Raw genomic sequence first — 13349 nt, 5'->3', positions numbered from 1 at the left:
TCAGGATAAGTAGAAGAAAAATGTGCATCACCAAGCCATTTGTTGAACCAAAAAAGAGTGTTATCTTCATTGCCAATAAGCCATTTGATGTTGCTCAAAACAATATTTCTGCAGCTATAAATATCATTCCAAATCTGTGAGGTGAATTTGCCTCCTCAACCTTTTTTTAATCGAGTGGGTGAGATGATCGAAATCATATTTAGCAATTAGCACATCCTTCCAGAGATGAGAGGAGTCTTGAAAGATTCTCCACCACCATTTGGAAAGAAGCACCTAGTTTACAAGTTTAAGCTTTTTGATACCCAAACCCCCTAGCATTGACAGCATACACACCTAGTCTCAGTTCACCAGATGAAAATTGCTGCAGTTATCCTCCATATTACCCCAAATGAAGTTTGGCATAAATGTTTCAATAAGCTGGATTACTTCACTAGGTATTTGTAGGATTGACATCAAGTAAATAGAAAGATGTGCATAAGTGGATTTAATCAAAGTGATATGCCCACCAAAAGATAAAGTCTTGGTCTTCCATAGGTCAATTGAACATGATAACTATGAATAAAAGGGTCCCAGGCTGCACGAGTGTGCGTACGATCCGAGATAGAAACCACTTAATATTTAAGGGGAAACTTCTGAACTCTGCCACCCAAAATTGAAGCAACAGAATCCAAAAGGCAGTTAGAGCAAGAGATGCGCACAATTGAAGTCTTATGGGAATTTACCTCTTAAACTATTTAACTCTTGATCTCTGTTTCCAATAAATTTCCTCCATCCTAAAGAGATCACGTAGCTTATTAGACAGAGAATTTTTATTAACAATCATCTCATCAGATAAAACTTGGTTTTCCTGAACAGAATTTTCAATCATCTCTAAGTCCATCAAAGTGGAATCAATCTTGCCTTTAAATTGATACTGGTTTGCTTTTTTCCAAGAGATGAGTTCGTGCTTTAGGCAGATTAGCTTCTTATGACAACGGAAGCCAAAGCTGCCCAAAACATAACAACTACCCCGAGTATGATTGATCATATCCACAAGTTCAGGCTCATCTAGCAAGTGAATGTCAAAACGAAAAGGTCTAGGCTCAGATAAGACCTGCTTAGTATGAAGACAGATAGGGAGGTGATCAGATGAAAGTTTGGTAAGAACTAGTAGTAGGAAGATCTAATAAATCATTCCCCATAATGAAGTCATTAAATAGATGCATATGGGAATTATATCGGGAAAAAGTGGAAATTTCATCTGAGTGGAGAATAAGGTTAAAATCCCATCCAATGCAAACTAGAAGACCCAATCAGGAAATAAAAGATTTCAAATCATCCAAAAAAACACCTTTAAGGGTAGCTACATTAGGCCCATACACATTAATAAGCACCCAACGGAAAGACCTGATAAGACCTTCAAAAGTAATTGTCAAGAACCCATCAGATTTAAAAACATCCAAGTAGAGCAAATATGTTGGGTCCCAAAGAACCCAATGACTTCCAGAAAATCCAATGGCATCCACACCCGCAAAACGGATAGAACCATTACCCCGGAGAGTCTTGACATCCAAAATAGAGGGTGAAGCACCGTTAGTTTCTTACATAATAAAAGCAAAAGGTGTAAATTTAGAAATCAAGAAATTGACCTCCTTCTTGCGTCGATAAGCACAGAGACCATGCACGTTCGAACTGATAATCTTCATTGGCAAGATGAAGGTTCACCAGGTCCCTCAAAGCCACCTTCTTCATGTGAACAAAAAGAGCTGAACGAACAGGTGTTGCCGCTGCGACTAGAAGAGGACTGGGTCTTTGAAGTTATAGGACCTGTCTTGAAAACCACTCCATCTGAAGGAGAAACTGAAGAGCCCCGAGAGCCACGAGCAGTCAGTCTAGCCGATGAGCACACAGCTTTAGAGTCCCCTTTAAATTGGGTTTCTGTAGCACCTTTGAGGCAGGTAAGGAGACCTCCAAGTCATCCGTCAGACCAGAATAATGATGCACAGCGAGCTTGGCTAGGTCTGTCCGAGTCTCATTCTTTAATTTTTTGGACATTTTTTGGACCACCTTAACCGCTGCATCCATGACTGCAAGCACCACCTTCGGAGGAGCAACGAACGTAGCGCCCATGCCCTTGTATATACGATTAAAAATTACATGGCTGGGGTTGCTTGGTAGAGTCTTTGAATGATGCTTAGTCACGTGAATAGGCTTGGAATCAGTCGTAGCACCTGGATGAATTTCAGGGGCCGAGCCTGAAGTGATATAGGACGATGAATCTGAGACTTTAAAAAGGTGTTCCGCAACTATCTTCGTTGAGATAGCTTCATCAGCCAGAGGCTCACCAATAGTTTCCAGTCAAAGTGGTGGTACGTTCGGTTCAACCATAAAAAGAGGGACCGCAACAAACACAAGGTTATCCATCACAATTATGGTTCCAAAAGCCAGTTCACAAATGGTATTGGTGTAGACAACCTCATCTTCAACAAAATCAATGATATCAACAACCACAAATGGCTAAAAGGCAGCAGGCGACGGTGTCAAATCCGGGACCCTAGAACACTGCACAGAAAAACGGAAAGGAAGAATCCTCCAATTGAATATGGTGAAGAGAAAAAGAAGAGCAGAAAGAGGATGACCATGGGAGAAAAGGGAGCAAATGAAAATATGCAAGTCCCATGATTGAAAGGGCTTGAAGGGGTAAGGAGTCTAGTGGGAGAGGCAGAAGTCACTACGAGAGAAGAAGGGTGAGAACAAGATGAAGAGACAGAGGTGGTGGAAACAGACGTGAGAGAAGGGGCAAGATGGACAGTGGTCGTAGTATTGAGAAAAGGTGTTGGATGGGTAGGGAGTGGAGAGAGAGGAGGGGCAAGATGGGCGGTGGAGGCAGAATTGGGGAGAGGTGCGGGATAGGTTAGGAGAGGTGGTGACAGAACAAGGGAAGGAAGCTAAGTTGAAAATAGGCGATAAGAGCTTGAAAGAAAGGCTTTGGATGAAGAGGAAAGACCATAATGAGAAGGCCCAAAACGAGGAGGCTTTGGTGCGGCACCCAAAAAAAGCAGGCAATGTGGGGTCAGAAATAGAATCAGAGAGAAAAGGCTTCATTCCTTTATTTTCCAAAAAATCTAATGGTTTCAAGGAATGAAATCTCATAAAATCCTTGACAAAAAAACGGCCAGTAGGCTTCTAAATTTTAACTTTATTCGAGAAGGAGGAAGAAAATCCAAGCGAATCAATCTCAGATCTATGGCCACGTGGCCTAACCAGTCTAGGGTTCAATCGAGGAGGACCCTGTTTCACCAATGGAGGTCGAGCCCTAGCATGTCCAAGAACTGCTCCAGGAGGTTGAACATGGGGTCTAGCTTTAAGAATTCTAAGAACCTCAACCCAAGAGCGGTCTTCCTTACCAGTAGAAACTTCAAGAGCAGCCAGAGCCGGAGGGTTGGCAGTCTTCAAATCTTCACCTTCAATGGTGACATCAATGGTATAAAGGTTTGAACTAATAAAAAGGTTGATTGATGAGGGAGCCAGGTCCTTGGCATATCTAAGAATATTGACTCTAATAAAAAAGAGATCAGGACCCACCATACATTCCCTATCAACGTCAACAAAAACCCCCACCAAGTTGGCTAGATGTTGAAAGACTCCCATATTCCAAGCATGGAGAGGGATACCTCCAAATCATACCCAACAAGGGGAGCGTGAACTGAGATTAGCGTGATCCCGCAGTTTCCAAAAATCTACCGATAAGAGTTTATTCTGAACACACCAGGTATTTTGAATAAGGAGGACTTTACGAACGTCATCAGTACAGGAAAGAGAGAAAAAGGTCCTGTTACTTCTGAAAGAAAAGACCATATGGAAGTAGGGAAGATTCCAGGCTCTCTTAACCAAGTCGCTAAGACCCCAGATATCATTAGAGGGTGGGAAAAAGTAACCAATAACAAGAAGAGAATAGTCTTTAAGAGATTCAGAAAGAAAAGAGGGAGCAATAGAAAGGCTTGGGGGATGAAGATCCATCTAGAGTATGTTTTACGTTACATGCTCCTTGAACCGCCCTCTATCCTCCCTCGATTCCTCTCTCCTCCCCCATCGTGAAGCCGCCCAAAATCTCTTTAACACTCCATTTCTCTCACTCTCTAAACCCCCAAAATCTATATCTCCTCTCATGCCCTCTCACCCAAACCCACTCTCTATAAAGAACAATAAAAATCAGAGCTTTTTAATAAGAAAACTTACAGTGTCAAAGACTCTGAAATAGAGATCCTTCCCACTTTCCAATGTCTAACCTCTTTCCCCTTCCCTCTGAAATACTGATGTTTCCTTATCTAACCTTCCTCCTCCCGATGTTGACTGGATTATAATAGTTCCTTCTCTTCCCTTTGAAACTCTTCCCCTTGACTCTCTTCCCCTGTTTCTCTTTTCTCTATCTCTCTGTTTCTCTCTCTAGGAATCTGACCTTGAATATGCTTACTTGCTGTTTGTAGGCAGGAATCACTGTAAAAAATTGCAAAGAAAGAAAACCCTAAGATGAAGTTTTTGGAGAGAGAGAGCAAGGACTTCCCCTAAAGAGCACGCTCTTGAGTTGTTACGAAAGTGAGACAACCCACTTTCTCTCTCATCCTCTGTCTCTTAAAAACCCATGTATATCTTCTTCGCTCCAACTATTGGAAAAGACAACTATTGGAAGCTCTACCTTATTGCAGGACATTGGCCCCCGTTTCCTGCACCCTTCATGTGGAAATCAGCAATCCCCTTTCTCTCACTAGCTCAAACAACAAGTGTTCCCGAAAACTACAATGCCCAATTTTATCCGTGCCCGTCTTCATCCCATACCCACAGGAGTGGTGCCTATGACTGCAGACAATTGGGATCTATGATTCTTCTATCCAAACCCCTCACATAAACATGACCCTAGGGAAACCACGTTCTTCTTAGAGGAGCTGAAAGTTGGAATGAACAGAGTTCTCTACTTCCCTAATCTGACTTTGTGAATGCCGCACCTTTCCTTGCTTGAGTCAATAGAGTGAAGATCTGTCATTGATACAGGGGTAACCGATGTGGAGGAAGAATGAGAGTGACTAGAAGTGGCATCCTCCATGCTAGGTGGGCTAGGGATGGAGGCGATTGCAGCCCATTGAGTCTGACTAGGTGTAGGAGGCTTCCCACGTGCCAGAGGGCATTTTCAACAATCATTTATTACATGCCCGAGCTTCTTACAATAATTGCAAAAAATGCGCTTCTTACATCGATCGGCCGTGTGGCCTCTTTGTTTACATATGTAATATTGCACTTGGACGTAATTCATATCTTTCTTTGAGAAATTGGACGCGACTAAGGCCACATCAGTGACATCTTGTGATACGGATTTGCAAACCCCAAGAGAGCTTAATCGAGTTTCTTCAGCAAGGAGATCTGAGAGGCAATCATCTAATGGTGGAGTGGGAGTACGATGAAGAATGGATGCTCTCATGCTTTTAAACTTCGATCGCAACCCATTAAGAAAGTGAAATAAAAGAGGCCGATTTCGTGCTTTAGTAACTGCTTCAGTGGGTGGCTCTGTCTCCATCGAGTCCATCTCATTCCATATACCTGAAAGAGTATATGGATTGATGAGTCCCCTTGTTGTGTCTTCATGCTCTCCTGTTCAAGCGTATACAGACATGCAGTATTGGCTTGAGAATAATACTTATGTAAATAATCCCACATTGCTTTGGCACTAGATTGATACGTGAGGTTGCGCCCAAAATTATGCTCAACTGAGTATATAATCTATGTCACAATAGAGCTATATATAGCAAGCCAATTACTACGTCCATTCTCGTCCTTAGGCTGAGGAACAGAACCATTAATATAGCCCCATAACTTTCTTCCCATAAGAAAACGTCGCATTTGGAAATACCATAAATTGTAGTTCTTTTCCATCAAGACGAATAGAGATAGTTGCACTTTCTGTAACACTTTTACGCTCCATCTTTTCTAAACCTATCAAAAGGATGGTATCTTTGGGGAGACTCACGGGAGGAAGAGAAGTTTGGAGAAGAGAGAGAAAGGATGAGATTTAGAAAGGGTGTATTTCTTAAATTTGTTTGGGCTAAAAAATAGGTTTAAAATAGATAAATATTATTTCAGAAGGTTAAAAGATATAAAACCTAAGATTTTCGTGTCCCAAGATATGTTTTGAAACCTAAGGCCTATTGAGAAATGAAACTTAAAAATAAGGGGTAAGCAGATATTTTTCCAAAACAAAAAATAAAAACAGTTGAGGGAATATACCATCTCTCTGGGTATATAAGGGAGTCCACCCTAAAGATCGTTTCAAAATATCTAAATTCTTTAATCAATTCCAGCCTCTTTACATAGAATGGATATTTCTCTTTTAAATACAACTGAAATAATAAAAATAAAATTAATAATTAAATAAAACATTTATCTCTCCCCTACGGTTTTCTCCTTGTCCCTCTACCTACTTTTTTCAATTTTTCTCTCCCATACATTTCCTTTTATCTCTTTTTTTTTTTACATCACGTAGACCCTATCTCTCTATAACACATCTACCTTCTCAATTGTTGCCTATAAGTCAACTTCTGTTCCATTCCTTCCACAGTTCTCATGCAAAAACTACTTTTACTACGTTCCAAATTATCCTCCGTTTTCCATTGACAAAAACATCATTTACATGCACCGGAATGACCGTTCGCAATTCAACCCAATCAACATTCCATTTTCCAAATCTTCTTCTTTGCAAAAACATATGGTTTGCCGTTTCATCGCCCTTCTTACGCATTAAAGACACATTATTCAATGTTATTTGCAATTTCTCAACACATATGCTGTCAAAAGTTTCTTTAGAGACAATATCATGATAAATACCATAACCTTCATGGATCTTCATAGTTTCTTGATTTTGGCCAATGTTGGATCATTCCGCCTACGATAATTAAAAAGCAATTTATATCCAGATCCAACAATAAATATCAGTTCTTACTTGGCTCTGATACATAGAGTTGCGAAAAAAAAAAAAATGCATTCACTCTCCTTAAAAATATATTTTATGTTTAGTCTAACACTTGACAGAAAAAAATAGTTTTATAAGGAAAATAATTAGGAGCAAACAGAAAAAAAAACTTAATATCAAATTTCCAAATGCCTTTTACATGATAACTATGCATAGAAATTATAAAAATAAAAATTTCTGTTATAGTATTAACTATTAAGCTTATCTAGAAATAGATTAGATATAAAAATTAAGAGCTACACACACAACGTTGCATGTGTATGCATTCGCGAATATCCGAATACAAATGCACTTCAAAACTAATTTAGTGTTGAACACGATATCTATGAGTCCATGTAGAAATGAGTCACCTTTAAAAAATCTACTTTTGAGATGGATTTTTGGATTTAACTTTTAAAAGTATGTAATCTCTAACCTGAAGATCATGAACATGAAAAACTAAATAAATTTTAACAATTAGAAACAATTAGTCTACTACGAAAACATTTAGACCCTTAGTATCAATGGCTTTAAGATGGACCAGTCATAAGTTTGGAATCCAAAGCCTCTAGGTGCTTTATTTAGCAAACACAAAAGACAGTCCTTATCATTTTCCTTTGCAAAGGAATCCAAAGCCTCCAAGTGCTTTATTTAGCAAACACGTATTGCCGTTCTTATCATTTTCCTTGCCAAAGCCCGCGTGTCCAACATGCGTATGTAACGCTCTCTCTGTCCACAACAAACTACGCCCCTCTCTCCTATATAAATATATAAATTTGGAGACCTCTCTCCCTCATTGCGCACGAAACACATCCATAAAACCAGCCTCTTTGCTTTGTAATCTTTACAAACATGAACATGGACAAACTGCCTCTTGCATGTGTACTGCTTCTCCTCATGGTAAATTATCCTTTGCATATTCAAAATCAAGATTACTATAGAGCATTAAGATTCTTTTTTTTTTTTTTTCTTTAGTAACAGTTTAGTTGCATCCTTATTACATTCGGCTTCGTTGTTTACTTATCGGTTTATCGCTTTGGACGGCGGAAGTCAACGATTCGAATCGTTTGAGTTTGTCCCAGAAAGCTCAAAGAAGCAAGCCTAACTTTTTTTTATGTAATATGAATCGTGGTTCCCACGGTTTCAAAAACATACACCAATGTAATATGACAGTGGATTGCACTACGACTATGCTTTACTATACGCTTCAATGTTTTCTCACTTCTCGGTGTCCACTAATTGCAGGGAACACTAAACCTGTACAACGTACTGGCAACACCTGAGAGCTACTGGGAACAAGTGTTCCCGAAAACTGCAATACCCGATTTTATTCGTGCCCGTCTTCATCCCATACCCATAGGAGTGGTGCCTATGACTGCAGACAATCGAGATCCGCGATTCTTCTATCCTGACTCCTCACATAAGCGTGACCCTAGGCAAACCACGTTCTTCTTAGAGGAGGAGCTGAAAGTTGGAATGAACAGAGTTCTTTACTTCCCTAAATCCGACTTTGCGTATGCCGCACCTTTCCTTGCTCGTGAGATTGCAGATGCCATACTCTTCTCATCGGCCGAACTTCCACAAATCTTAAAGCGCTTCTCATTGCCTACTGCCTCTGTTGAGGCTAATGCAGTGCGTGAAACCTTAGCATGGTGTGAATCTTTAAGAGGCAAGGCTCAATGCCTAACCTCTTTAGAGGCTGTAATTGACTATGCCACCCGATCCACTATGGATGGCAGCATTACCACGCTCCACACTCATATCGACAAGGATTCTGGGCTCCAAGCTTACACCGTGAAGCGAGTGGAGCACAAGGTTGCGTCGCCTGACTCTACAGTGTGCCATAACATGGCGTATCCTTATGCCCTGTACTACTGCCACCATGTTGGTGAGGGCAAAATATATGAGGTGAGGTTGGAAGGAGAAGATAAGAGCATAGTGGAAGCGATTGCAGCCTGCCATTCAAACACTAGGACTTGGCACCCACATTCATTTGCTGCTCTTCCCGCAGGGGTGAAGGCGGATCACAGTTTTGCTTGCCATTTCTTACCTGACACCCACATTGTATGGGCCTAAGTCCCTGAACCTTGATTGGAATAATTAATCCGCTTATTATGGTTGGCGTAGCAATCATGTATGAGATGGATAGCTTTTAATTAAATTCTTGTTATGCGCAGTTTGCCAATTTGCTTCTTGGTTTCCTTGTTTTTCCCTTTTCTTTGGTAAGCTTTATTAGCGTTTAATTGGCACAAAGTATAGGATTCAACTCCTGGACTTGTGTATCTTCTGGATGAGATACCGTGTCATAAAGGCCTACTGGTGTCTCTATAAATTGACATACATGCAGGCGCAGCACACGTGTTAAATAGTGTAATTACCATGAGATTGAAAATTCATCAAGGAGCTCCATTAGTCTGATGTTTTACATATCAGACCATTGCTTCTTCTTATTTTTTCCCTTTCTATTTTTTCCAATTATTCCCCTCAGTCTGATGTTCTGAATTTCGGGCGGTGTTTTATATTATCTTTTAATTTTTCCAAAGTTTAAAGCAACACAATCATTGTAAAACTCAAAATTTATGGATGTGGGACACAAAATTTGAAAATATTAACTTAGTCAACATATAATGCAGGTGCTTGTGTATGCTTTCATGAATATCCGAATACAAATGCACTATGGAACTAATTTAGTAGTGTTTAATAAGCATCTATTTTCATCACATTGTGGTTTAGGTCATATTGTTTATTTTAACATTTTCATCTCTTAGAAAATGTTAGCTTCTTCAAATGGACTAAATAAAAGGAGCTATGATGATATGTTTTTCTTTCTTTTCTTTTTTTTAGTGATTTATGTACCAACGTTAAAATTTTAGGTATATTACGAAATGCACCACTCATTTGTGGAAATTACAAACAATATCAGTCAACCCACTTTTTTTATTTTTGTCAAAATTGCCCATCGATCAACACGAATTTTGATTTATATTTTTTGGATTTTTTTGTAGTAGGGCAATGCCCCAAGATGTTGTATTGCAATGCCCCGAATGTTTTGGTTTTTCTAATTTTTTTTTTTTTTTTTTTTTTTTTTTTTTTTGTGGAAAATTATACGTGGCCGAACTCAGATTCGTCGGTCGGACCCAGATATTCAATAATTATCGTCATAACACTTTTTCAACTATTTGGTCCTTATTCAGTATGTTGTTTTAATTGCCAATTTGCTTCTTGGTTTTCTTTGTGTTCCCCTTTTCTCAGGTGAGCTTTGTGTTCTCCTTTCTTCGTGGACTTCTATATCTTATTGACGAGATAACGCGTAGTAAAGGCCGACTACTTTCTCTAGAAATTAACATACATGTGAGCACAGGCACACGTGTTATATATAGGAATATTTATGTTTGTACCATATTTGAAAATATAAATTATGTGGAGGTCCAAAAATTTTCAAATTTTACGAGAAGGCCTATGGTCTAGTGTTCCAATATCAGACCATTGATTTTTTTCGCCTTTTGTTTTTGTTTCAAATTTTTCCCATTGATCTGTTGTTCAAACATTGTACTGCTTCTTTTTTTTTAACTGTTTTGATCACTTCGAGGTCCTAAACTTCAGGCCACCTGTGAACATTGTGGAAGCCAAGCAGTCAAGGCTGGAAGCTTGAACTATGGACTATCAAATTCATAGTCATAGTGGTTCAAGGTTTGGAGCCTTGGATGCTAGGCTTGCAAAATGTTTATATAAGCCAAGCTATCTGAGTCCTGGAATCACGAACCAATCCTTGGACTAAAATTCATAGTACAGGGATTGGTCTGACGTTTCTTATCTCTGACTTCTTGACTCACACAATTCTCACAAAAACCAAGCGGTCGGAGGATCTAGACATCGATCAGGTCCCTATACTTCACAAAACTAATAGATAAAATAAAAAAGCAGTCCGATGTTTGGATTATTGGATAAAGGGGAAAAATTAAAAAGAATAAAAATTTATGCTAATGTCTCTGTAAATTACTATTACATAAGAAATATCCCCCATAAGTTTGATTTTTTGCAGTACCTTTTTTTCTCCCATGTTTAATATCTATATCTAGAAAAAGCTCCTGTCAGCCCATGGGCTCATAGAACATTGTAAGCTCAATGGCTCTGATTGAATATGGACCGATTCAATTATCATAATTGTATTTTGTAATTGAAATTTAATTTTTTTCAACAAATTAAAATTACTTGAAATTTGGAGCGTCAATTATTCAATAATAGTCGAATCTAATAAAAATATAAAAACAATAATTTGTATAATTAAATTGATCAAAATACCCCTGAAAAGTTCTAAAGGTATTTTGGTCAATTTATTCTATGTGAATTATTTTTTTAATATTTTATTAGGTGTGCCTTGATGAGAAGAATTTATGCTTCAAATGTCATGCTATTTGGATTTATATAAAAAGCATTAAAATTATATTACCGATATACAGTCATGACTGTGAGATTGGCCCAGATGCCATGGGGCTTACACTGTTCCAAGTGCCCATGGGCTCACTCTAGCACCGTAATATATATATATATATATATATATATATATATATATATATATATATATATATATATATATATATATATATATATATATATATATATATATATATATAGAGAGAGAGAGAGAGAGAGAGAGATAGAGAGAGAGAGAGACAGAGAGAGAGAGGAAGATGCTACAAAACACCTATAGGCAAAAATAAACAGTGATTTCGCCTTCCTTTGTCACCGTCTAAAGTTCATCACACGGTCACAATTGTCTAGTAGTGATATATTTGTATTTTTTTTATACAAATCGGAATAACCTAAAATTTGGAACGTGTGTTCATAAAAAATAGGTGAATCAATGAAAAATATCAAAAAACTATTTTACATAAAATAAATGATCAAACTACTCTCAAAATATTTCAAGGATATTTTAGTCAATTTATTTTTTACGAATTATTTTTTCTATATTTTTATTAGATGCATCTCACTAAGATGTATGCACGCGCCAAATTTTAGGACATTCCAATTTGTAGAAAACAAATGAAAATAAAACACTACCGGACAATCATGACCATACGATGAACTTTGGACGTCGATGAGGGTAAGCAAAATCACTGTTCATTTTCCCCTATAAGTGTTGAGAAGAATTTTCCTATATATATAGAAAATGTTGAGATTAGCCCACTAACTCATATGAACATATGAGCCCAATGGCCCAGATTGAATCTGGGTCTATGTGACGGTCACGACCTCATTTCTTATTTGAATTTTAATGTTTTTACTACAAATCTAAATAATTTGAAATTTTAGGCGTCCATTCTTCTCATCAAAGAGCACCTAATAAAACTATTTAAAAAATAAGTTTCAAAAAATAAATTGACAAAATATATCTAAAACATTTCTGGGGTATTTTGATCAATCTATTTCTTGCAAATTAATTTTTTGATATGTTTTTAAGATTATCCTATTCTTGAAGAACACATACCTAAAATTTTAATTGATTTGGATTTATAGAAAAAAATAAAAATTAAAATACAGAATGATGTCGTGACCGTCAGATCAGCCCAGATTCATTCTTTGCCGTTGGGCTCATATGTTCATATGAGCTAAGTAATTCAGTAGGGAAGACATGCCCCTACTTGTTTTTCAATAGATTAGGGAGCTACATTTTAAAGGTGTTAAATTGGGGGTGTCAACGGTAGGAATGGATACCACAATGTGGTAATTAGGTGTGGGGATGCTAGCACCACAATTCCAGCCCCTTTCTTAAGTTTAATATTTTTTTGTCCCATAAGTTGCTCCAAACATCTTCGGACATTTAAAGTTGGCTCCCCCCCCACCCTGCAAACATCAACTTCGGGCCTTTAATATTTGAAGTTGATGACCTTTTGTTGGAAGTTGATTTTATGAGTGTTTTTGTTACAAACCTCAAATTCAGATCTTCAAGGTCCAATGTTGATGTTTGAAACATCTTGTGAATTTTTGTTGCAAGTATCAAATTCGAACCTTTGAATTTTAAGGGGAAAAAAAAACATCGAACATTCAACGGCGGAAATGGTGATAATATAAGGACTAAATGGAATTTAACTTTTCTAGGGACGTCAGCTTAAAAATTATGTTCAAATTGTAAAATACACCAAGTCAATTGGACCAATTCAATGGCTAAGTTTCATAAGCAGAAAAATTAGATGTCGAGTCATTCATTATTATACTAGTGTTACACATGAGTTACGCATGTGCTTTAATGCTGTAAAATAGAGCAATGCAATACTAATCTATAGAATCAAAAAAGCGAGGTTCTAAACAATCAAATTCGAACCCACCTAAAAAATTTCACTAGAAAAATTCATTAGAGGGGATTGTTTTG

General features: G+C 37.8%; 1 protein-coding gene across 1 annotated transcript; it reads left to right on the top strand.

The window, feature by feature from the left end:
* The first annotated feature begins 7766 nt into the window (after positions 1-7766).
* Positions 7767-9161, top strand: LOC148780611 (BURP domain-containing protein 6-like). Its single transcript, XM_088848483.1, has 2 exons — positions 7767-7876; positions 8222-9161. Exons 1-2 carry the CDS (start codon positions 7829-7831, stop codon positions 9050-9052), a joined length of 879 nt encoding a protein of 292 aa, XP_088704609.1. The 5' UTR covers positions 7767-7828; the 3' UTR covers positions 9053-9161.
* The last annotated feature ends 4188 nt before the right edge of the window (positions 9162-13349 follow it).

This window comes from Amborella trichopoda, chromosome 9 (genome assembly GCF_054954075.1).
Source record: "Amborella trichopoda isolate Santa Cruz 75 chromosome 9, AtrichopodaSantaCruz75HAP2 v2.0, whole genome shotgun sequence".
Taxonomy (NCBI): domain Eukaryota; kingdom Viridiplantae; phylum Streptophyta; class Magnoliopsida; order Amborellales; family Amborellaceae; genus Amborella; species Amborella trichopoda.
The sequence above is the reverse complement of the archived record's forward strand: the minus strand, read 5'-3'. Positions and strand labels throughout refer to the sequence as shown.

Coding starts and splice junctions, on each gene's coding strand:
- LOC148780611 (XM_088848483.1), top strand. CDS start 7,829: ATGAACATGGACAAACTGCCTCTTGCATGTGTACTGCTTCTCCTCATG. Junction 7,877..8,221: donor GTGTACTGCTTCTCCTCATG/GTAAATTATCCT, acceptor CACTAATTGCAG/GGAACACTAAACCTGTACAA.